This window comes from Panthera tigris, chromosome C2 (genome assembly GCF_018350195.1).
Source record: "Panthera tigris isolate Pti1 chromosome C2, P.tigris_Pti1_mat1.1, whole genome shotgun sequence".
NCBI lineage: Eukaryota > Metazoa > Chordata > Mammalia > Carnivora > Felidae > Panthera > Panthera tigris.
In genome coordinates, this window is record NC_056668.1 from 71839652 (window position 1) to 71865303 (window position 25652).

The 25652-nt window shown below is 37.8% G+C and overlaps 2 protein-coding genes and 1 pseudogene across 7 annotated transcripts in view; 1 reads left to right on the forward strand and 2 right to left on the reverse strand.

The window, feature by feature from the left end:
- Positions 1-25652, forward strand: part of SENP5 (SUMO specific peptidase 5) — a 48214-nt gene that overhangs the window by 18613 nt on the left and 3949 nt on the right. For 3 of the 6 annotated variants that reach the window (XM_007090966.3, XM_042957210.1, XM_042957208.1), the window contains exons 2-7: positions 1171-2699; positions 10721-10826; positions 10957-11095; positions 11350-11397; positions 14093-14170; positions 23041-23178. In XM_007090966.3, coding sequence (XP_007091028.1) covers positions 1202-2699; positions 10721-10826; positions 10957-11095; positions 11350-11397; positions 14093-14170; positions 23041-23178 — 2007 coding nt within the window. In that variant the 5' untranslated portion in view covers positions 1171-1201. Of the gene's footprint in view, positions 1-910; positions 1027-1170; positions 2700-10720; positions 10827-10956; positions 11096-11349; positions 11398-13784; positions 13853-14092; positions 14171-23040; positions 23179-25652 lie in introns of those variants that run through there. The other 3 variants (XM_015541470.2, XM_042957209.1, XM_007090969.3) reach the window with 3 other exon arrangements.
- LOC102969599 lies at positions 7941-8335 on the reverse strand (annotated as a pseudogene).
- NCBP2 (nuclear cap binding protein subunit 2) overlaps positions 8939-25652 on the reverse strand; it is a 33715-nt gene continuing 17001 nt past the window's right edge. Inside the window, exon 5 of the mRNA XM_007090965.3 lies at positions 8939-9019. Within this exon, the coding sequence (XP_007091027.1) occupies positions 9016-9019 (4 nt within the window). The 3' untranslated portion in view covers positions 8939-9015. The remainder of the gene's footprint in view (positions 9020-25652) is intronic.

Here is a 25652-nt window from a genome sequence, read left to right on the forward strand (position 1 = left end):
AAAGTAATACAACTTTTCTTAATAAGCTAATAGCAAGCTGAAATTAGATTATTAGTTTTTTGATTCATAGTCTATTATTTCTTCTGCCCCACCACCCACAACAGCTGACACCTTTCATTCTGCACTGAAGAGCCTTCAGTAGTGCTAGATCTTATTAAATCTGAGGAGGGATCCTGTTTGGTTTTTGACTATCATTTTCATCTATCATTCCTAATAAGTGTGTCCCCGAACTTCATATATGCGTGTGTGTGCGTGTGCTTTTTTACTTAGATTCACTTGAGAATCAGAACCCTGAGAGTGTGAGAGCACCTAATGGTGTGAGAGCACCTAATGGGCTCATATCCCTGCATAGTCACTCAAAGTTTTTGACTGACTGACAAAGAGGAAGCTGGTTTCCCTCTTGAGGTACTGATGTTGCTTGCATTGCCTGCCTCTAGATGTCTATACCCAGCAAAAGTATTGCCCTTCCTTTCTAAGATTTGATGTATAGAACACACTCTTTTAAAAAAAAATCTTTTAATGTTTATTTGCTTTTGAGACAATGCAAGAGACAGAGTGCAAACAGTGGAGGGGCAGACAGAGGGAGATACAGAATCCGAAGTGGGTTTCAGGCTCTGAGCTGTCAGCCCAGAGCTTGACGCGGGGCTCGAACTCCCGAACTGTGAGATCATAACCTGAGCTGAAGTCGGACCCTTAACCGACTGAGCCACTCAGGCACCCCTAGAACACACTCTTTTTATATGGAATCAGTTTTAAATGGTATGTGGTCCCCCCTCCTTCCCCATCCTTCATTTTACAAATGAGAACACAGAATTTGGGTGACTGACTTAAAGTCACTTAGCTAACAAGAAGCAGTGTCAACACTGACCGATTTTCTTCTGACTTCCTACCCTGTTTACTCCATCAGAAATTGACTGCATATTGGGAAATGATCTTGACATTTCTGTCAGAGTCAGCTATACCAAATGGGGTCATGTGAGAGTATTCATGTCTTCCAGTTTTCACTGTGGGGAAAACCTTAATCACGTAAGGATTTCGTTATGTCTGATAGTCTAAATTGTACTTCATAGGCTTTTTTTTTGCCCCTAAGAGTTTTCTAACTTCTAATGCTGTGATTATATCTTAATGACATTTTTAGGGTAAATGTGTAACTCTTCTTTCTCTTCACAGCTGCATCAAGATCTCATTATGCATCAGAAAAATGAAAAAACAGAAGAAAATTTTATGGAGGAAAGGAATCCACTTAGCCTTTTCTGAGAAATGGAATACTGGATTTGGAGGCTTTAAGAAGTTTTGCTTTCACCAACACTTGTGCATTCTGAAAGCCAAATTGGGAAGGCCAGTTATTTGGAGCAGGCAGCTGAGGCATTTCCAGTGCAGAAAGAAGGCCCTTCAAATCCAGAAGACATGGATCCAGGATGCACCTTTTTTTGCTAAGGCAAAGTCCAGTGTGGCTCTTCAGAATGTTAGTACTTTGCCCTCTAAAGTGAAAAGAAAAGACTCTAAACACTTCATTTCCTCCTCAAGGACCCTCCTGAAACTCCAAGCAGAGAGGCTGCTATCATCAACAAAGAACTCTGACCATGAATACTGTGGAGATAAAAGTCTCTTGAAGGCGGTTGCGGACTTACCAGCAAATAGTGTTTTAGGTCAGGTCAGTGGTCACAGACCTAGGACGGAGCCACAAGCTTCTGACTTTCCCATGAAGTTCAATGGGGAGAGCCAAAGTCCAGGTGAGAGTGGCACAATTGTGGTCACCTTGAGCAACCATAAGAGAAAGCGCTTTTGTTATGGCTGCTACCAAGGGCTGGAGCACCACAGGAATGGGGGACCCCTGATTCCAAAAAAGTTTCAACTTAACCAACATAGAAGAATAAAAGTATCTCCTCTTATGATGTATGAGAAATTATCCATGATTAGATTTCGGTACAGGATTCTCAGATCCCAGCACTTCAGAACAAAAAGCAAAGTTTGCAAGCTAAAAAAAGCCCAGCGAAGCTGGGTGCAGGTCACTGGGGACCATCAAGAGACCCTTAGGGAAAACAGTGAGGGTGGCAGTTGCAGCCCATTCCCTTCCCCAGAACCTAAAGACCCTTCTTGTCGGCATCAACCATACTTCCCAGATATGGACAGCAATGCTGTGATGAAGGGAAAGAACTCTCATGTGCCTGATGGCCACACTAAAGGAAGCCCTTTCTTGGGCAAGGAGCTTAGTTTAGATGAAGCATTCCCTGACCAACAGAATGGTAGTGTCACATACACCTGGGACCAGTCACCCTGTTCTCCTAAGTGGGAGTGTACAGAGCTGATTCATGATATCCCCTTATCAGAACATGATTCTAGTAACATGTTTATCTCAGAAAACGAAAGAGAAGTTATGACTCTGGGTCAGGAAAATCGGACAAGTACTGTCAGTGATGACAGAGTAAAACTGCCCATGTCTGGGGCAGATCAGTCTGTGAGTGATGTAGATGGGCCTGTGTCCGAAAAGACTGAGAGCTCATGCCAGATGGATGAGGATGGATCTCTCAAGCAGAACATTCTTAGTTCTAAGTTGCTGGACCACCCTTACTGTAAAAGTCCACTGGAGGCTCCTCTGACATGCAGTGGACTCAAACTCGAAAATCAAGCAGGAGGTGGGAGGAACAGTCAGAAAGCATCTCCTGTGGATGACGAACAGCTGTCAATCTGCCTTTCTGGTACGCACTCTTCCTTTATTCTCCCTCAACCTGCGGCCCACACTTGCTGTCCATTATCTTTTCTTTCTTTGTTCTTTTTTTAAGTTTGTTTCTTTTTGAGAGACAGAATGAGTTGGGGGAGGGGCAGAGAGAGGGGGAGAGAGAGAATCCCAATCAGGCTCCGTACTGTTCCCACGGAGCCCGATGTGGAGCTTAAACTCACAAACCATGAGATCGTGACCTGAGCCAAAACCAAGAGTTGGATGCCTAACCGACTGAGCCACCCAAGTGCCCCCCATTATCTTTTCTGGGAGATTCCTGTTTTTTCCTTCCACACATGGATTTCCCTGTAAGCATTTAGACATTCTTTGAAGTCTTCTATATTGCTGTATTATGGAGATGTTCAATACTTTAAGTTTTGGTTGATGATATTTGTGTTGCTTCCAGTTGTTTTCTTCTATAAATGATAGTGCAATGAAACTACTTCTATATACTTTAACAGTTTTTTCTCTAAGTTAAATTTGTAGTAGTGGAATTGATGAACAAATACACTTAGAATTTTAAGAGAATTGTGAAATTACCCTCCAAAAAGTTGAACCAGTTTACACTTGTTAAAATTTACTAATCTTCTCTTCTAGATCACCTGAGAGTTGTTTTGATTTGTGTTTTTGAGTTTAAAGTTTGAACATCTTTTTCTGTGTTTCTTGGCCATCTTTGGTTTGTATATAATTTTCCTTTGCCTAGAAGTTCCTATATGCCAGGCACTGTGCTAGTTCTGAGACTGTGGCAGTGAGCAACAGTGATTCCTACCTTGTTAAATTTTAATTACAAATGTCCTAAGAGTTTAAGTTTTTCCTTCCCCAAAGGTAAAAGTACCCTGACTTTGAGTGTGGTAATTTCGCTTAAAGGAAATTATCAATTCTTCATTGTGAAACTTATCTATCTTTAATGGCTTCAAGTTTTTACGTCATACTTTAAAAAGTCTTCTTGTCAAAATCTACCCCATGAGTAAGCTGGTGTAAACATTTTTGGAAGACAATATGGCAATATTAGTCTTTGACCCATTCCCCTTCTTGCAGTTTATCCAAAATAAGAATATATTTATTTGTATAGGGACATTACTTATAGTATTGTCCTGGTAGTAAAAAAACTGGAGACAACTGGAGCACCTGGGTGGCTCAGTCAGTTGAGCGTCCGACTTCGGCTCAGGTCATGATCTCGTGGTTCGTGAGTTTGAGCCCCGCGTTGGGCTCTGTGCTGACAACTCAGAGCCTGGAGTATGCTTTGGATTCTGTGTCCCCCCTCTCTCTCCGCCCACCCCTACTTGCTCTCTGTCTCTCTCTGTCTATCAAAAATGAATAAACATAAAAAAAAAATTTTTTTTTTATAAAAACGAAACAAAACTAGAGACAACCAAAAAAAAGTTTCTATGGAAGTATAAATTACAGCACATCTGGGCAATAGTACATTATGAAGCTGTTAAAAAGTTCAGTCTATATTTTGAACTGAAAGCTGTCTACATAAAGTGAAAAAAGCAAGTTGCAAAACAGAATGATGCCACTTTGTTAAGAGATATACACACAAATGGAGCATATGAATAGAAGTGTGCACACACATTTGTATCGGCCACATCTGGAAATATATATCAAATTGTTATAAAGGGCTTTTCTGGGGAATTAGGAGAATTACTTCTTGGTGGTTTAAACAATTCTGAGCACTTTGTTTTCTTAACCATTAAGTATGTATAGAAAGTTTTTCTCCACAAAAAGACACAGAGTAGTACAGAGTCCTAGCAAATCTTTAAAAACAAAACAGTTTCTGTTGTTTATACTGTCTTAGAATAGGGAAAGGCAAATTCTCTACTATAAAGTTAGCAAAACCATATAATACATAAACCTGAAAAAGTAAGCATTTACGCATAGATACCAATTAACTTAAAGAGATGTAGCACTTCCAAAAGCAATTGATCAATTGACTAATGGCATACAGTAAGACTGTTGTGTGACATGAGGACGTAGGCATTTTTACAGAATGCACACTTGGTGATCTGCAAAGTAATTCATTATTTTAATAGACTGAGGAAAGAAGAACCAGAAGAACCATTTTTGGGGTTTTACTTAGCATCTCCATGCTGATTGAAAAGGGTTGAAGGCAGAGCAACAGCTACTGCCCATCACAGCCCTCCCTGCACCAGCAAAAAAAAAAAAAAAAAATTACCCGAGTAGAGATAAGCCCACAATCTATCACCAAATATGAGGAAAGCCAGCACAATGAAAAGGACAAATTCAACAAATAAAGGAACTAAACCTGAATAATCAGGATTAATAGAGCAATTAGAATAGGAATCCATACGGGACAATCAGTATAGTGAATGCTCCTTTAACTGACTTCTATAGCATTAGTTAATACTAAGTTCCACGTCATGGTGAATGCTGGCTTTTCTCTAATAGAACTACACATGTTCACTGCAGTAGATTGATACACTTATCAAGAGCCAGTTGTACTTACTACAGTTTACTTACTGTTTTATAATTGTACATATTGCATAAAACTCGTTTTGGAAGGAAAAAAAATAGATTCCTATGTCAGTATATTCCAGGTAGATTAAAAATTTAACCAATTAGAAACAAACACACACAAACCTGTACACAGATGTTCATAGCATCATTATTCATCATAGTCAAAAAGTAGAAACAATCCAAATGTCCATCAACTGATGAACAAGTAAGTAAAATTTGGTATTTTATACAATGGGATATTCTGGCATAAAAAGGAATGAAGTACTGCTGTATGTTTCAGTGTGGATGAACCTTGAAAACATGCTAAGTAAAAAGAGCCAGGCACAAAAGGCCACATACTGTGTGATTCTATTGATTTGGAATGTCCATGGTAGGCAAATATAGAGATAGAAAGTAGGTTAATAGCTGCCAGGGGCTGTAGAGAGGAAGTAATGAGGAGTGACTCCTAACTGGTACAAAGTTTCTTGTGGAGTAATGAATGTTACTAAATTAGGTGATAGTAATGGTTGGACAACTCTGAATTTCCCCCCCCCCAAAAAAAAAAAATGAATTTTACACTTTAGAAGAGTAATTTTTTGTGGTATGTGAATCACGGGTCAGTAAAGCTATTAAAGAGAACACATTTTATAACACCATTTTATAATTTCACATTAATAATACATTTAATAATTTTCTATTATTTTTTTGAGAGAGTGTATGTGCAGAGATGGGACAGAGGGAGAGAGAGAGAATCCCAAGCAGGCTTAATGCCCAGCGTAGATCCCAGTCTCACCATGAGATCATGACCTGAGCCAAAATCAAGAGTCAGACATTCAATCAACTGAGCTACCCAGGCGTCCCAATAATACATTTTAAAGCCTGATAGGAAACTCAGACGCAATATACCAGTTTGACTCCATAAACACTAAAGCTGCGTGTGTATATAAGAAGTCATTAATGAAAATTTAGAACTTTTAGATATGCATGTCCTTTGACCCAGAGATTTAACTTTTAGTGAGTGTGTTGTGAGGAAACAACAGAACCAGGATATATCAAGGGCTTTAGTTGTGACATTAATTGGAGAGCTAAAATATTAACAAATGGTCCCCAGTAGGGAATTGTTTATGGCATACCCATTTACTGGGTTACTAGATTGTTTTGAATTGGCCTAGGGAAAAAAAAAATTCCATAGTGTATTGAATAGGATAAAATAACTTCAAAAAGAGAAACTAGAGTGCTCCTTACATGTTGAATAAATAATGTTCATATTAAAGGGCATAAAAGTTCTAAAGGAATTACAGGATGATTGCCATTTTATTTTAAAATATTTATGGTCATGTATTAGAAAAAAAATACTGGGGCACCTGGGTGGCTCAGTTGGTTCGGTGTCCAACTTCGGCTCAGGTCATGGTCTCACGGCTTATGATTTTGAGCCCCATGTGGGGCTCTGTGTTGACAGCTCAGAGCCTGGAGCCTGTTTTGGATTCTGTGTCTCCCTCTCTCTCTGCCCCTCCCCCACTTGCGCTCTGTCTTTCCCTCTCTCTCAAAAATAAATAAATATAAAAAAAAAAAAAATCCTGGGCCCGTGGGTAGCTCAGTCGATTGAGCACTGAGCGTCTGACTCTTGATTTAGGCTTCGATTTACATCAAAATGAATTCCAACTGTAAATAAAAGATTTAGTTAATAGTTCTAATATTATTTGAGTGATCTTTTCCCTGTGGTTATGAGTTGCTACCTGTTATTAGGTCTCTTTCTGGATTTGGTTTTTCAATTTCTATACTAGTAGTAGTCTGTCTTAATTCTAGTAGTTTTATAATTTTTTTTAAAAAGTTTATTTTGACAGTGTGTGTGAGCAGAGGAGGGGCAGAGAATCCCAAGTAGGCTCTGTGCTATCAGCACAGAGCCCGGCGAAGGGCTCACACTCACAAACCATGAGATCGTGCCCTGAGCCAAAATCCAGGGTGGGACGCTTAACCAGTGGAGCCACCCACGTGCCCCAGTTTTATAATTTGATGGGAGTAGGCCCTTCTCCTCTCTTGCCCTCCCTTATTCACCTCTCCTCTTTAATTCTTTTCAGAAATTTCTAGGAATTTCTCATGTTTTGGTCCCAAGATGAATTTTAGATTTGTTTTTTCAATTAAACAAACAAAAATAATGGCTTTGATTGGTATTGCATCACATTTATAGACTAAGGGGAAATTACATTTATTACAATACTGAGTTTTCCTGTCTAAAAACAAAGAATTACTCCATTTATTGACCTATGTCCTTTCACCAGAATTTTGTGCTTTTCACTTAGGCTTGCACATTTCTTAAGTTTAGTCTTAGCTATTTCATGCCTTATTTTGTCATTAAGATTTTGTTTTAAGTAATCTCTGCATCTAATGTTGGGCTCGAACCTACAACCCTAAGATCAAGAGTGGCATGCCCCACTGAGCCAGCCAGACGCCCCATGCCTTCCTTATTTTTGATGGGACCTTTCTGACATGTGTATTGTATTTTGTTGAAGAAGCAAATGGTTCCATTTCTTGTATGCACAACACAACCTCATTCCACATGCATGGTGGGATGTGACCTGTCAATTGCCTTTAGAAAAAACTATCCACATTTGGTTTAAGATGAGCAATTTAACTTCTGAAAAATTTTTCATATTATTTCCTTTTGTGGTTTTTTTTTTTTTTTAATTCTTTATTAATCCTCTCATGAAGGATTTCTGCAGTATTTATCTGCACAATCACCACAGATAAAGTCACTGTAGAATCTTTACTCCTTTTTGCTGGCACCAACATTGGCTTTTGCAGTCCCCCTGACTTTCTGCATTCTGTTCTTGTGTTCTTTTGTTGTTTTCTTGAGGTCTTTTTCTTTTCATACAGGCCGTCTTACAAGACTGTGGGTTCGTTTTTCTTTGCATAATCCAAGGACTCATAAACCATGCCAAAGCCAGTCGCCTTGCCACCACCAAAATGGGTTCTGTATCCAAATACAAAGATGACCTCTGATGTGGTCTTGTACATTTTGGCTATTTTTCCCCAAATTTCTGACGTAGGTACTTTTGCCTTTTCCAGATGAAGAACATCAGTGACCACTTGTTTCTGCTGAAATAGTGGACTGGTCATGAACTTGCTGGTCCCAACAGTTACTGTTGTTGTGTTGTTCATGATGGGTGAGCTTCTAGCAGCCAGGGAGGAAGAGTTACTACCTTTTGTTACTACCTTTTGTGCTGGCAGATGGACTATAATTTGAATTCTAGTTTTTGTTTTCTTTTTCCCCTAACATTTTATCATTTCTTTCTTGGTCACATTGAAGTTTTAGTACTATGCCAAATGCATTTTTCCTTTTTGGTTCATTAGTTTGTGAATGCAAGTGGGTAAAAAATAATGGGTTTAATTCTCATCTTAAGAAGCCATTTTCTGGGTAATTCTTGGCCAGGGGGTATTAAAAGGAAAAGATGCAGTAAAGAACAAGTTGCTTTTGTAGAGAAAAGATAATAGGTATCTCCTGCTTTGGAGGCAGCATAGGTTAATAGTTAATGGTTAACTTTCTGTGGTCATATAACCTATAATCAGAATCTTACTCTGCCATATGCTACTTAAGGGTTCTTGGGAAAGTTACTTAACCTCCCTAAGCTTCCTACCTCCATTGGTAAAGTAGGGATGCTATCTAACACAGGGTAGTTAAAAGGATGAGATGTAGTAGTGCTTGGTTTATGATAATGCTATTTGAATGCAGTTTTACTTCTGGTCCCAGTGAGATGTGTGTACCAATAAGACATTGTCCTCTAGGGTTCTCCTTGATCATCCGCACAGGACCTTTCTACTGCATTAGAAATCCATGTTTATCATCTGAAAGTGAAAACAAAAATGCAGATAAGAGGAAACAAAAATAACTTAAAATCCCCCCAATACTACCTGCCATAGATAACACTGTTAAGAGGGATACCTCTTTCCTATGATACTAGTTTCGAATTGGGGTCAATATCCCATTGATAGAGGAGACTGCTTTCTTATTTGAAGAGTCTCAGGTTGCTGAGCCTACAGTTTACTTTTATTATTAGGGGCATTATTTTTGTATGAAATTTGCTCTTCAAATGCAGTTTCTCAAATGTTGGGATTCCTTATCTTCTATTTGAGTTCATTCTCCCATGTAGACAGACATAAGGCTGTTCTTAGGTAACCTGTAAACACTTGTTGGCAAATACAAGTTTAGAAGCCCCAAATCTTTACCTCCTTCTCTTATTAAGCTGGAACAAAGGATTCCCTTTCTGTCTTCTTTATGCCTAAAGCCTAGACCAGAACCAGGCATAAACAATCAGCGTTTTCCTGTTTACTATATCCTGACCTTTGCTCTGAAGCCTTTCAAATTGGGAGCCTTCTGGTAGGAGACTAACAAAAGGAAGATCTGTTTTTCACACCTTTGTCTGACTCTCCCTCAAAAAAATCCACCCTGTTCTTGGGACAGTTACTCCATTGTTCTCTTTCCTGTCCATTTTGTACTGATGTGTACCAGAGGCCATTCTTGAAGGTAGAAAGGGAACTGGGTAAAATAAGTGGCTAACAGTGCTCATTCTTCCCATCTTAATTCTGGAGACTTTTAGACTGATGGTTAATTAGGTTATTGCTCTCCCCATTCAGCATCAGTGAATGTCCTAAGTCATGTCAGCATTTTTGTAAGCCTTTCTTTCCCTCAGCTTCTGTGTATTTCCTTAGAAATAAAGCCCTGATTTTATTTCCTAGGACCTTTTTAAGTATGTTTGTTCAGTGGGTCCTCGTGGAAGCCATTAAAATGCGTATACATCTTATTTGACCCAACGACTGTCCTATTCTGGCCAAGAAGTCATCCTTTAATTCTGCTTCACCTTTTAAAATATGCTGACACACACTTACCAAATAATAGTGACTGCGATATCAACAAATCCCTCAATAAATTGTGGTTTTTGAAAAGATAACTCCTTTAGGGGCACCCGGGTGGCTCAGTTGGTTGAGCATTCAGCTTCAGCTTAAGTCATGATCTCAGGGTTTGTGATTTCGAGCCCCGCATTGGGCTTGCTGCTGTTAGCTCTGAGCCTGCTTTGGATCCTCTGTAGCCCTGCCACCCCTTCCCCACTCATGCACACATGCGCTCTCTCTCAAAAATAAAAAAATATTTTAAAAAAGAAAACTCCTTTAGTTACCAGATGTGATACACATTTAACCAGGTGATTAAACCATTTTAGATTTCACTCTTTAGAAGGGAAGATTCTTCTTCAAGGTTAAACTACTGAGTGATGTCAATCTTCAGTTTTAGCTAGCCATTTTCTAACAGTGCATCAGTAGCTTTAAAAATCCAATGTGAAATGATACCTTAAGGCATTTCTCTCTGGATTGGAATGGTGAGGGCCTGATCTATTTTATTTTTTACAAAACATAACTTTTAATTAAAAGATTTCTGTATAGCGTAATGTATAGGTTAGATGTGTGGTAAGTGTTGTGTATAGGTTAAATATTGGGAGAATGACTTTTGCTGAAAATGGTTTTTCCATTGTAATTTCTCTTCCTTTATTTAAGGATTCCTAGATGAGGTTATGAAGAAGTATGGCAGTTTGGTCCCACTCAGTGAAAAAGATGTTCTTGGAAGACTAAAAGATGTCTTTAATGAAGACTTTTCTAATAGGTTTGTCAATAATGCTTAATTTAAGCCCTTGAAAATAAAATTGTTGGCACATGTGACTTTAAAAAAAGAAGATACTTAGTAAATTTAGTGGAACTCGTGTTTCTTTTCTTTCAAAATCTTTCTTTTTCAGAAAACCATTTATCAATAGAGAAATAACAAACTATCGGGCCAGGCATCAAAAATGCAACTTCCGCATCTTCTACAATAAGCACATGCTGGATATGGATGATCTGGCAACTCTGGATGGTCAGAATTGGCTGAATGACCAGGTTAGTGTATTGTAGGTTCTCAGTGTGGAAAAGTTGCAGAGGATGTTGGATAATAAAATATAATTAACCTTTGGGTTGGTCTCATAGTTATGTTTTGAATCAAGGATTCTTTACCCTTACTAAAGCTACTCATTCACCAACCCCAGCATCCAAAAGGTTTGATTACTGTTAACGGGTGTCAGTGTTATTCATTCTGATGGGATGTTCTGAATTGTATAGGGTTAGTAAGCTGGTTTTATGTTGACTTTTTATAGGTCATTAATATGTATGGTGAGCTGATAATGGATGCAGTCCCAGACAAAGTAAGTGAAAGTTACTCTTCAGGAGAGAGAATTCTTGTGTATTAAAATGAGGTTTCTTTTTAACTTGATGTAATTATTTGATATTCCTTCGATTTTTAAAGGTTTTGATTTTATCTTGATCAGGCGCTAACAGGTTGGGCATAGGTTCTAGACAATATTTGAGCATAAGAAAGTCAGATTGCCAGTGTTTTCCTACATGTTTATTTACTTTTGAGAGCGAGCGAGCATGAGCGGGATAGGGACAAAAAGAGGAAACACAGAATCTGAAGTGGGCTTCAGGCTCTGAGCTGTTAGCACAGAGCCTGTCGTTGGGCTTGAACCCACGAACTGCAAGATCATGACCTGAGCGGAAGTCAGACACTCAACCGGACTGAGCCATCCAGGCGTGCCCCACCTTTTTTTTTTTTAAGATTTAATTTAAGATTTAAGTAATCTCTGTACGAGTGGCTTGAATTCACAATCCAAGATCAAGAGTCACACACTCCACCAACTGAACCAGACAGGCACCCCAAGGAGGCTTTTTTAAGGTGTGAAAAAAGTTGGGGCGCCTGGGTGGTTCAGTCATTTGAGCATCCAACTCTGGCTCAGATCATAATCTCCCAGTTGGTGAGTTTTAGTCCTGCATCGGGCTCACTGCTGTCTTTGCAGAGCCCACTTCGGATCCTCTGGCCCCTTTCTCTCTGCCCCTCCCCCCATTCGAACTTGCTCTCAAAAATAAAAAACAACTGAGTATATTTTAAGATCTTATTGGCTTCATTCAAATCATTGATGAATCAGGCAGCATCCCATCTAACAAGTAAAAAGGAGCTTTGAAGAGCTGTACAAAATGGAAGACTTATAAGGCAGAAGGGGGCAGGACAAGAGGGTTATTAGCAAGAGTAGATTGATTGCAGCAAAGTTACCTTACTTGAGGGGAAGACCAGGCCTAACAGGCAGGTTACCTAAGTAGTGCTGAGCAGGTAGTTCTATTAAGATTACAGTCCTGGGAGAGGCTGAAGTTGCAATTAGGTTAGGTATTTTTGGTTTGGTGACATGGGCTAAGCACAAGTCAGCACTAAGTTAGACTCTATTTTGGGTCTGTTGTCTCTTTTTTAACAGTGAGGAGATGCACAAAAAGTGTATTTTTGCTTTAAGTTTTTCAATTTAACTTAAAGTCTTATTCTTTTTAAAGATGTAATAAAGTGGTATTCATTGTCACTTTTTCTTGGATTAATCTTGGGTATTCTGTTCAAATACAGACAAACCCTCCTTAAACTCTAAAATTCCCATAGAGTTTTGTTACTATTAAAATTATTTTTTTTAATTTAATGTGTTAATTTTTCTGAGTATTTAGATTGTCTGATGGGTAACTTTTGATTTCAGTATCTAAAATCTTTCCAAATACTTTTATAAATCTAATAATTTAAACAGAGAAATATAATGAGTCGGAGATTCCAACACTTTATGAATATAGACAAAATGTTTTACAACTTTCCACTTAAAATTGCAATTCTGTTGCATTTTAAATTGGAATCATGAGGTTAATCTGTTGGATTCTCTATTATGTGAAATTCTCTTAATCACCAGAAAGTTTAAACCTAAACACATATTATAGATGACTTTTAACATAAAGGTGTTAATTTTAAGGGTATAATTTACCTTCATTATTTCTACATTATATTTAATTCTGAACCTTCATTGGATTAAAAGGATACTTACAGTCCCCAGACCAGTAGCACCAACATTACCTAGGAATTTACCAGAGATGTAAAAGTTTGAACTCTAACCTACCCCTACTGAATCAGAAACTGGAGGTGGGGCCCAGCAATCTGCTTTCACAAGCTGTCCGGATTCTAATGCACACAGAGTTTGAGAATCACTTTTCTTAGAAATAGCTATTACAAGCTCTTTTTATTGATATCTTAAGCTGCAGAGATCTCAGAACAGTGTGCATTGGGATTTTTTGGAAGGTTTATCAAACCAAACTGTTGAGCTCCACGCTCAGTTTCTGCATTAGTAAATGGTCTGGGGTAGGGCCTGAAAATTTGCATTTTAAGAAGTTCCTGGGGATGCTGATACTGCTGATCTGGTGACCACATCCTGAGAACCTCAACACTGAGGGAGCATTTTTTTCATCTCAAGCGAATCCATTACTGAGTGAACACATTAAGACCACAATATGTTTACTAGCTCACATGAGCTGATCCTAATTTAGAAGCCAGAAATTTGATGTCAGGACACGATGTTCCATATGACCAGGTTAATTATTTCTGTGCTAGAAATGATCATGTTAAGGCTTTTTAACAGTTATGAAAGCAGGAGTCTGCAAGTCCATATCCTTCAGATGGGGTTAGTTTTGTAATCCATATCCCTTGAGTTCAAGGTAATGTTACCTCATTCTTTCTTAGCCTCTTTCAGTTTTATCACCTGATTTGGAGAGATTTGTCAGGTTGCTTCTCTACTTGATTGGATTCAGGTAATCTATTTATTTACTGTCCCATTCCAGTTCTGACTATAGACCACAGTGTAAGGTTATTCTAAGAAAATTTGGAACAGAATCTTCTGTGAATCAGGTAATGTATTTTCTATAGAAGAAACTTTTCCTCCTTTTGGTCTGTCTTACATACAAGGGTTTTTAAATTTCCATGTTCTTTTGAAGTTAAATCTGGGTACAGCTTAATATAATCTGGGTGCTTATATTTGATGTCTCTTCTAGGTTCACTTCTTCAACAGCTTTTTTCATAGACAGCTGGTAACCAAAGGATATAATGGAGTAAAAAGATGGACTAAAAAGGTATTCACTTTATTTCTTTTTTATTCTAAATGTGAAATGCAAATAAGCCACTTTGAGTTGGAAGGATAACAACTTTAATGTCCATATGATACTGATTAGAAATAGACGCTTAAAAAAAACCCACTCTTTTAATATAATTATTTCTTATTGTTTTTTACATCCTGTTGTTTGAAACACAAGACACTAATAAAACTCCAAGTCTGTCCAGTTGATTGGATTATGCTCTAAATGAAAGCACTGGGCTGGAAGTTAATGGTTCCAGCATTGTCATTAGCTTGCTGTGCAACTTGGACGAGACACTTTATTTGGGCTTCAGAATGCTTCATTTGGGCTTCATAAAACAAAATGATAAAATCAGCATAACCCTTAAAGCTCCTTGCAACCTTAATTTCTCTCTGGAGTCATTTACTAGTGCCAGAAACATTATTTTAAAAGCCCATTTATATTCTGTTTTTGATATTTTGACATAATTACCGAGTTTAGATTCCACAGTTACAGGTTTAGAGATACTGGAGCATTTTGTCTTTTTATACTGGATAGGTTATAGAAAATTAAGAGTAAGTCTTGTCTTGAGTAGTTGTGGATGGAAATAATTTTTTGCAAAGTAAAACACCTGACTGAACATGACTATTTAGGTAATATGTGCAAAGCATTATCGGTAATGCCAAGATAAACATGGCTGAAGGGTACAAATCCAGGGGAATAGATAGAATGAACTCAGGACTCAGACCTGGGTTCAGATCCTGCTGTAGCCACTTAACAAGTTGTAAGACCTTGGGCAGATGACTTAATTCCTCTAAAGCTTCAGTTTCCTCATTTGTCAAATGGTAGTATCACAAGTATTTACCTTGCTGAGAGGATTAAATGAGATAATTTGTGTAAATCACTAAGCACAACAGTAAGAATCATTATATTATGATGGTAGAAACATGGGCAGCAGCTAGTGTAGCTGGAGTACAGAGAGCAAAGAAGAGAATGGCATGAAGTGGACCTGATCTAGTGATGTAGGGCATTAAGGTTTAGATTTTGAATTTTACTCTAAATGTATAGGAATCTATTGAAGAGTTTTTGGTGACATCATCCAATTTGTAGTCTTTGCTCTAGCAGCACTGAAGAAGATGGATTAGTGTGGGAGCAAAGCTGATGTGGGTAGAACAGGAGGCCACTGCAAAGTACCATTAGTGGTACTTTGGATTAGAATGGTAGCAGGATAGATGGGATATGTACATAAATATGATCTAGGAAGTAAAATCAACAGGACTTGGGTGACAGATTGGTTATGGGGATGAAGGAGAAGGAAATGTGAAAGATGACTTCCAAGTACAGTATATGATTATCTTTTCCTCATCTACATAACTCTTCTTGGTTAAGTAGCATCCCACTGTATGGGTATATTTTTTAAATTGACCAGTCCCCTAATAGTTATCCTTAATTTTTCTTGGATAAACACCAATACAGCCTATCCAGTGGTACAAGCCACATACAGGCATACCTTCTTTTATTGTGCTTCACTTTATTGTGCTTCACAGATACTGCGCTTTTTACAAATTGATTTGTGGCAATCCTGCATCAAGTAAGTCTATTGGCGCCATGTTTCCAACAGCATTTGCTCACGTTGTGTCTTTGTGTCACATTTTGGTAATTCTTGTAGTATTTCAAACTTTATTATTATTATATTTTTTATAGTGATCAGTGATCCTTGATGTTAGTATAGCCATTGTTCTGAGGTGCCACGAACTGTACCCATAGAAGATGGCAAACTTATGTATGTTCTGACTGCTCCCCCCACCAACTGTTCCCGTCTCTCTCCCTTTGGGCCTTTCTATTCCCTAGATACACAGCAATATTGAAATTAGACCAGTAACACCACAGTGTGTTCAAGTGAAAGGAAGAGTCCTATGCCTCTCACTTTAAATCAAAAGCTAGAAATTATCAAGTTTAGTGAGGAAGGCATACTGAAAGCTGAGATTGGCTGGAAGCTAGGCCTCCTGTGCCAGACAAGTTGTGAACACAGAAGAAAAGTTCTTGAAGGCTACTCCAATGAACACTTGGATGACAAAGTGAAAACAGCCTTATTGCTGATATGGCAAAGGTTTTAGTAGTCTGTATAGAAGATCAAACCAGACAAAACAGTCCCTTACGCCAAAGCCTAATCTAGTGCAAGACCCTGACTGTCTTCAGTTCCGTGAATGCTGAGAGAGATGAGACTGAAAGAAGAAAAATTTGAAGCTAGCGGAGGTTGGCTCATGAGGTTTAAAGAAAGAAGCCGTCTCCATAGCATAAAAGTGCAAGGTGAAGCAGCAGCAGGTGCTGGTGTAGAAGCTGCAGCAAGTTATTTGGAAGATCTGGCTCAGATAATTCATAAAGGTGACGACACTAAGCAACAGATTTTCAGTGTAGATGAAACAGACTTCTATTGGCAGAAGATGCCATCTAGGACCTTAATAGCTAGAGAAGAAAAAGTCAATACTTGGCTTCAAAGGACAGGCTGACTCTCTTGTTAGGTGGGGGCTTATGTGGCTGGTGACTTGAAGTTGAAGCCAGTGCTCATTTACCATTCTGAAAATCCTAAGGCCCTTAAGAATTATGTTAAACCTACTCTGCCTGGGCTCTGTAAATGGAACAACAAAGCCTGGACGACAGCACATCTGTTCACAACATGATTTACTGATTATTTTAAGCCCACTGTTGAGACCTACTACTCAGAAAGATTCCTTTCAAAATAAGACCTGTCATTGACAATGCACCTGGTTACCCTAAGAGCCCTGATGGAGATGTCCAACGAGATTAATATTTTTATGCCTGCATAACCTCTGTTCTGCAGCCCATAGACCAAGGAGTAATTTCAATTTTCAATTCAGATTATTTAAGACATACTTTTTATAAGGCTATAGCTGCCATAGATGGTGTGTGATTCCTCTGATGTATCTGGGCAAAGTAAATTGAAAATCTTCTGGAAAGGATTCACCATTCTAGGTGCCCCATTAAGAACATTTATGATTCATGGGAAGAGGTCAAAATATCAAAATTAACAGGAGTTTAGATGAAGTGGATTCCAACTATCATGGATGACTTTGAGGGTTCAAGACTTTAGTGGAAGAAGTAAATGCAGATGTGGGGGAACTAGCAAGAGAACTAGAAGTGAAGCCTGAAGATGGGACTGAATTGCTACAACCTCTTGATAAAACTTGAATAGATAAGGAGTTGCTTCTTACAGATGAGCAAAGAAAGTGGTTTCTTGAGATGGTATCTGCTCTTAGTAAAGATGCTGTGAGAATTGTTATGGCAACAGAGGATTTAGAATATTATATACATTTAGTTGATAAAGCAGCAACAGGGTTTGAAAAAATGTACACCAATTGTGAAAGAAGTTCTGTGGGTAAAATGCTATCAAACAGCATCACATGCTACAGAGGAATTGTTCGCGAAAGGAAGATTCTATCAGTACTGTAAACTTCATGTTATCCAATTTAAGAAATTACCACAGCCACCCAACCTTCAGTACACTACCATCCCGATCAGTCAGGAGCCATCAACATTTAGGCAAGACCCTCCACCATCAAAAAGATTACAACTCACTAAAAGTGAGTCAGCATTGTTGGTGGTTAGCACTTTTAATAACAAAAAGTATTTTTTATTTAAGGTATGTATATTTTTTGTAGACATAATGCACACTTAATAGGCTACAGTTTGTGTAAACAACTTTTATATGCACTGGGAAACCAAAAAAACTCCTTTGACTCGTTTTATTGCAGTGGTCTGGTACTGAACCCACAATATTTCTGAGGTATGCCTGTATATGCTATATATAAGAAACATAAAAGAAAATGAACAAGAAAGGTTGAAAATAAAGTGACAGTTAAAAAGCGTCTAGGCAAATGTAAACCAAAAGAAAGGAGCGGTAAATAAAAAGAAGGAATGGCAGTATCAGGAGATGAGGTAGAATTTAAGGTAGAAAGTAAACTGTGTGATAAAATTTCAATATATAGGAGGTGCCTGGGTGGCTCAGTCGGTTGAGTGTCCGACTCTTGATTTTCGTTCAGGTCATGATCTCAGGGTTCCATGGACTCAAGCCCTGCATCAGGTTCCACACTGATGGTGCAAAGCCTGCTTGGGATTCTCTCTCTGCCTCTCTCTCAAAATAAATAAATAAACTCAAAAAAAAAAAAAAGAAGAAGAAGAAAACTAATGGCCATTAAATGCCTTGATCATTAAAGAAAAAATTAAAAACAGAATTTAGTGTTCACTAAATTAGATTACATCAAGATAGATTACAGAATGACCAAGGATTTGAATGCAACAAAAATAAATAAAACAATGGAAATACTAAGAAAACTCCATGAAAGAACTGGTCCATAGGGTAACTGAGTCCATTCTGTGCACAACTTAAAAGTTTATAAAAGAAAAGTGAATTCAGTTACATAAAAATAACTCTGCATTTAAAAAAGGAGCAATGTAGGGGCGCCTGGGTGGCTCAGTCGGTTAAGCGTCCGACTTCAGCTCAGGTCACGATTTCGCGGTCCGTGAGTTCGAGCCCCGCGTCGGGCTCTGGGTTGATGGCTCAGAGCCTGGAGCCTGCTTCCGATTCTGTGTCTCCCTCTTTCTGGCCCTCCCCCGTTCATGCTCTGTCTCTGTCTCAAAAATAAATAAACGTTAAAAAAAAAAAAATAAAATAAAATAGGAGCAATGTAAAAAGACAAATGGTAAACTAGGGAAAATATTTGCCATTAATGTCACAGAACTGATTTTCTTAATATATAAAGGGCTTATACAAATTGATAAGAAAAAGACTACCAACTCAGCAGAAAAATGGGTGGGTGATATGAATGAAAAGGTTTGTAGTAAAGAAAGGTGTTCTGGAAATAAATTCTTTGTCAGGTCTATGTTTTGTGATTGTTTTCTGTCTATAGCTTTTTTACTTATTTTCTTAACCATGTGTTTTGGTAAAGATTTTTAATTTTGATGATTTCTCCATATGGATATCCAGTTCTTCCAATGTCATTTGCTTGAAAAGACTTCTCTTTCCTAGTTTCATTGCTTTGGTACCATCGTAGAAAATCAGCTGACCACATATGTATGGGTCGATTTCTGCACTTTGTGTTCTTATCCATTGATCTCTGTTATTATGCCAATACCACACTGTCTTGATCACTGTATCTTTAGAGTATATCTTGATATATAGTGTAAGTTGGCCAGCTTTATCCTTTTTCCAGAATGTTTTGGGAATTCCAGGTCATTTGCATTTTCATTTTCATATAAATTTTAGAATCAGCTTGTCTTTTTTTTTTTTTTTTAAACTTGCAGGAATATTTAGCTTGGGGAGAATAAACATCTTAACAATATTAAATCTTCCATTTCCATGTACATCGTACATGTTCCCTTTATTTGGGGTCTTTAATTTTTCTCAGCAATATCTTCTAATTCTTAGTGTACAGGTCTTGCACATATTTTAAAAAAATGTAACCCTGGGCGCCTGGGTGGCTGTTGTTAAGCATCTGACTTCGGCACAGTCACAGTCTCATGGTTCATGAGTTTAAGTCCCACATTGGGTGAGCTTGAGCCCTGCTTCTTTCTTTCTCTCTCCCACTCCCCCTAGATCACTTGTGCCCTCTTTATCTCAAAAACAAAACAACACAAAACATGAAGCACCTGGTTGGCTCAGTCGGTTGAGTGTCGGACTTCAGGTCAGGTCATGATCTCACGGCTTGTGAGTTCGAGCCCCATGTCAGCCTCTGTGCTAACAGCTCAGAGCCTGGAGCCTGCTTCTGATTGTGTGTCTCCCTCGCTTTCTGCCCCTCCCCCACTCACGTCCTCCTGTCTCTCTCAAAAATAAACATTAAAAAAAAATTATAAAACAAAACATAGCCCTATTTCATATTTCCGAAACTGCTATAAACAGAATTTTTTAAATGCTGTCTTCCAATTGTTTCCTGTTAGCAATAGAAATACAACTTATTTCTGTGAATTGACCTTGTATCCTGTGACCTTGCCAGACTCATTGGTTGTAGGAACTTTTTTGTAGATTGTGAGATTTTCATAGACAATCATGTCTCTAAGTAGTGAGTGTTTTAATTTTCCCTTCCAATTTGTATGCCATTTTTTTTCTTGCCTTATTGCACTGGCTGGGACTTCTATGAGAGGGGACATCTTTGCCTCATTCTCAGTCTTAGGAGAAAAGCAGTCTTTCACTACTGTTTGTGTTGACAGTTGTAGGGTTTTTTGTAGATACTCTTTTATCAGGTTAAAGTAGTTTTGGTCCTATTCCTAGTTTATGTGACAGTTTTTAACCATAAATGGATGTTGAGTTTTATCAAATACTTTTCCTGCGTCTAAGGACATGATCCTATATTTTCTCATCTTTAGTCCTTAAATGGGCTCCCAGATGGGAGGAACAGCACCTAATCTGGAGACATAACAGTCTCAGGGCCACAGGATGGCTCTTGAAGCTTCAGCTTGGTCATGACATAAATTCACTTCTATTTACAGAGCACTAGTTAAAGCAAATCACATGACAGGACTACTTTCTTCACCTGGGAGGGACAGTGAAGCCACATGACATCAGGCAGTTCCATATAATCCTTTTTATAGGAAGGGCAACAAATAATTGGGTCAATAATAATACAGTACCCACCACACATACCATTCTTAATTATATGTATAAAGTTATGTATGAGAGATAATGTATTAAAAAGAAGAAAAATCTGGAAAGATATACACTGAAGTGTACTTCTTATCTGTATTTTCTAATTTTTATTTAAAAATTGTTTTCATAGGGGCACCCAGGTAGCTCAGTAGGTTGAGTGTCCAACTGTTGACTTTGGCTTGTGTTGTGATCCCAGGGATGTGGAATTGAGCCCTGTGTTGGGCTCCACACTGAGCACAGAGAATGCTTAAGATTCTCTTTCTCTCCCCACCCCCTCCATGTTTATAGCAGCACTATCAACAATAGCCAAAGTATGGAAAGAGCCCAAATGTCCATCAGTGGGTGAATGGATAAAGAAAATGTGGTTTATATACATAATGGAGTATTACTCAGCAATCAAAAAGAATGAAATCTTGCCATTTGCAACTATGTGGATAGAACTGGAGGGTATTATGCTAAGTGAAATTAGAGAAAGATAAAAATCATAGGACTTCACTCGTATGAGGACTTTAAGAGACAAAACAGATGAACATAAGGGAAGGGAAACAAAAATAATATAAAAACAGGGAGGGGGACAAAACAAGAGACTCATAAATATGGAGAACACACTGAGGGTTACTGGAAGGGTTGTGGGAGGGGGATGGGCTAAATGGGTAAGGGGCATTAAGGAATCTACTCCTGAAATCATTGTTTCACTATATGCTAACCAATTTGGACGTAAATTTTAAAAAATAAATAAAATTTTTAAAAAATCTTTACTAACAATAACAAAATTCTCTTTCTCCCTCTGCCCCCTCCCCTGCTCACACTTTCTCTCTCTAAAATAAACTAAAAAGACAAAATTGTTTTTATAATTAGGAGAAAGCTTTTTTTTAAATGTTTTTTTCAAGAGACAGAGCATGAGCGGGGTAGGGGCAGAGAGAGAAGGAAACACAGAATCTGAAGCAGGCTCCAGGCTCTGAGCTGTCAGCACAGAGCCCGATGCAGGGCTCAAACTCCTGAACCATTACATCATGCGAAGTCAGACACTTAACTGAGCCACCCAGGCACCCCAGAGTTTCTTTTTAAGAAGAATGTAAATTTGGCCTCATTTAATACTGTGTTTTAGATGTGATTCCTTGTTTTAGATACTCAGGATTTGTGCATTGGAAAGGACCAACTGTCTTCATGTTTTCTTCTGTCCACCTCACCTGCCAGGTTTATGGATGCAGAAAATGGAAAAGTAGAGGTGCTAAAGTGCTTTGCTCCGAGATCATGTCGACTAGTAGAAGACTCATTTAGAGCAGGACATTATCTGAATATCAGAAAGCAAGGAAGGCTTGAGAAATAGCTTCTAAGAATCTGATGTACTTTAAAATAGCCTTGTGACTGTTTTAACCCAAGGAATCCCTAAAAACTCTCAAAAAAAAAACCTGAAAAAAAATTCATTCACAACTTTTACAGATGTTTATTGAGCACCTACTACTTTATCATTCATTCCACAACTGGGATTTTGAGTGGAATAGTAAATATTTCTAGATTGTAAAGGATGTGTAAAGAATTATCAAGGATATTTTTCTCAATTTTATCATCTGGGAAACCTGAGGTAGTGATAATGGTAATAGTTAAGATTCACTGGCTACATAGAATATGTGAAAGCAGTTTTCTGCATCTTAGATGTATTATCTCTCTCAATAATTTCCTAAGGTAGGGGCTGTTGTCTATAGTTTATAGTTGAGGAAATCAAGTCACAAAGAAGCTATGAAAATGACCAAAGTCACCTGGCCAGTAAGTGGAAGAGGTTCTCTTTGAACTTCACCAGACTTACTTCAGAGCCCATGATCTTAACTAGGACACTGAGTTTATAAAAAGAAGGCTTATGGTGCCTGTGCTGTTTTATAATATGATGATTCCTTCCTACATAAGAATTGAGTCAAGGTCAAATATGTACACAAAAGCATAAAAATAAGAGGCTAAGTCACATTAAGCATTTGCAAAGCACAGGTGTAGCAGGTTTGAATGTGAAATGGTGCTTTCTGGATCTTCAGTTTTCTTATTGTGTATTGTAGCTTAGTAGTTACAAGCATGGGCTTTAGATTCAGACCTGGGTTCAGATTTTGGCTTCACCACTTCCTGCTTTTATGACCTCAAACAGGTCAAAGGTCAGTAAATGGAAGCTGTTTCTGCTGTTGTTTTGGATAGTCTGTGGTGATGGCCGCATTTCTTTTTCTTTTTCTTTTTTAATCAGGTGGATTTGTTTAAAAAGAGTCTTCTGTTGATTCCTATTCACCTGGAAGTCCACTGGTCTCTCATTACCGTGACACTCTCTAATCGAATTATTTCATTTTATGATTCCCAAGGCATTCATTTTAAGTTTTGTGTAGAGGTAAGTTAATATACTGCCTGTATTTTTTCATTTATCTTGTGATCAAATAGAACAGAAGTCAGTTATCATAGGGTATCAATTTCTGTCATGAAAACCCTCTAAAATGTTGGCAGAGAAAAAGAACTACAAGAGGAATCCCCGGGTTGGGAGAGGTAGCTGTCTGTGATATGGATCCCACTCTGAGCAACAAGTCTAATTTGGATTTTGTCACATATTTTCCTGCCTCCCTATAAAGCTGCATTTTGAATGGATACAAATCATTTTCCTTGGTTTCTCTTAGGGCTAAAATTGGCTTGTATCTTCAAAATAACTTATGTAGAATGAGTTATAATCAAGAGAATCAGCCAGCAAAATAGGAGAGCTCAACTAATGACAGTTCAACAACATGGTGAGATGCAAGAAAAATCCATAGGTTTCCTGATTTTCTTTCAGTAGCAAGGACCAGTTAAATTTAACTGAAAAAAGAAAGATTCCATTTTCAAAAGCAAACAAAGATATAAACTGACCAGGAGTATATACTCCAGCAAAAATTGTGGAAGTTCTTTAAGAGTAGAGCTCTATATTTAAAGGAAATCTGAGCAGATGGAAAGATAGGTAGGCTCAGTATTGGAAAGAGATCAATTCTTCTCAAACTAATAATATATACCAATTTGCCCCCAATTTCTCAAGAGGATTTTGAATGAAAACTGATAAGCTCATCCTAGAATTCATAGTGCAGAGTTTATTGCATGAACATTGAAGGAAGGAATACTAGAGGCCAAACCATATCACAAAGTTTTAATAATTAAAACTTAGGAATAGACCAGTAGATTGGTGGTACAGCACAGAGAATCTAGGAATAACTGCTGTATATGAGGGAACCTGGTATATGATAAAGTTGGGGAAAGACAGGCTATTCAATATATGCCATTGTGAAAAGTAGCTGTCTATTTGGATCCACATACAGATCCTTCATACTATTTATAAGAACAAATTCCATGTAAAATAATGACCTAAATATAAAATGCAAAACTATAAAAGTTAGAATAAAATATAGAAAATGTTATGTTTTAGATTCAGGAAGGACTTCTTACACAGAGCCATAAAAGCAGAACACCTAAAGGAACAGATTGATAAATTGGACCATACCATAATTTAAAACTTCTGCATGTCCTAAAGTTCAAAGAGAAGGGAAAGACCTGGAGAAAATATGTGAGACATATAATAATCACTACCCAGAAAATATAAAGAACTCCTAAAAAGTAATAAAAGGATTTAAGAGAAATGGATAAAGATTATTCAAATAAGTAATTTTTAGGAAAAATGCAAATAGCCTTGAAACATATGGAGAGATGCTTAGTCTTATCAAATACAGGAAATGCAAATGAAAACTACATCAGGGCTTCATTTTTTGCCCATTAGGCAAGTTTGATGTATTCAGGTGTTCATTAGGTGTAAGGAAACCAGCTTTCATTTTTTCTGGTGGAGTATATGAATTAATATAGCTAGCCACTTAGGGGAGTTGAAATCCTGATCAGTTCTAAGTGCCTTATAAATTTATAAAAGATGTATGCGTATCCTAGGGATTCCTGGCTGGCTCAGTCCTTGGAGTACACTCTTTATCTCAGGGTTGTGTGAGTTCAAGCCCCATGTTGGGCGTGAAGCCTACTTAAAAGAAAGAAAATATATATCCTATTGAATACCAGTTCTATTTCTTGGTATATAAAAATGCTTGTGTATGTATGTGCACAGTGATAGGGCATGCACCAGAATGTTGACTGCAGCAGCATTACTGATAGTAAAAACAAAACAAAACAAAAACCAAAAAAAACCCACCTAAATTTAGCTCTACCAACAGAATAGCTAAGTACACTATAAGTACATTCATACTATTAAACTGGCCATAGATCATAGATCTAGATCATAGATCATAGAATATAGATCTCCATGTTCTAAATAACATGGAAAGATCTCCAAGACCTATTGGGTTTTAAATAGCCAGTTGCAGAGTAATAGAGTATATATATGTTTATGGGAAGAAAATACATATGTGCATGTATGTATGTATATGTGTGTGTGTGGTAGTATGTGCATAAACACAGTTGTATACATGTACATACATACTAATATTCCACCTTCGGTGTGGTTGGTTTAATTCCTGTTACCTCTGACTTCACCTTTAGAAGTGATGCACAGAAGTAGAGGGCATAAGGGAATATTTGAAACTCTGATAGGCTTCATCTTGGTAGAAGCTTCAGCAGTGGACTCAACTGTATTTAGTATCCAGAATGGGTTTCAGTAGAACTTTCTAGAAACTGCAAGATACCTTTATCTGCAGCCCTCAAAATAGAGTATATCTAAGGTTGGACTGTTTTTCATTTAGTTTCAATTATTGATTTCTGCCATGGGTTCCTTCTTTGTATTGAACATTGGCAGTAATCAGGTCTTTTTTTTTTGTCTTCCCAATATTTAAATGTCAAATTCAGCAAGTTGGC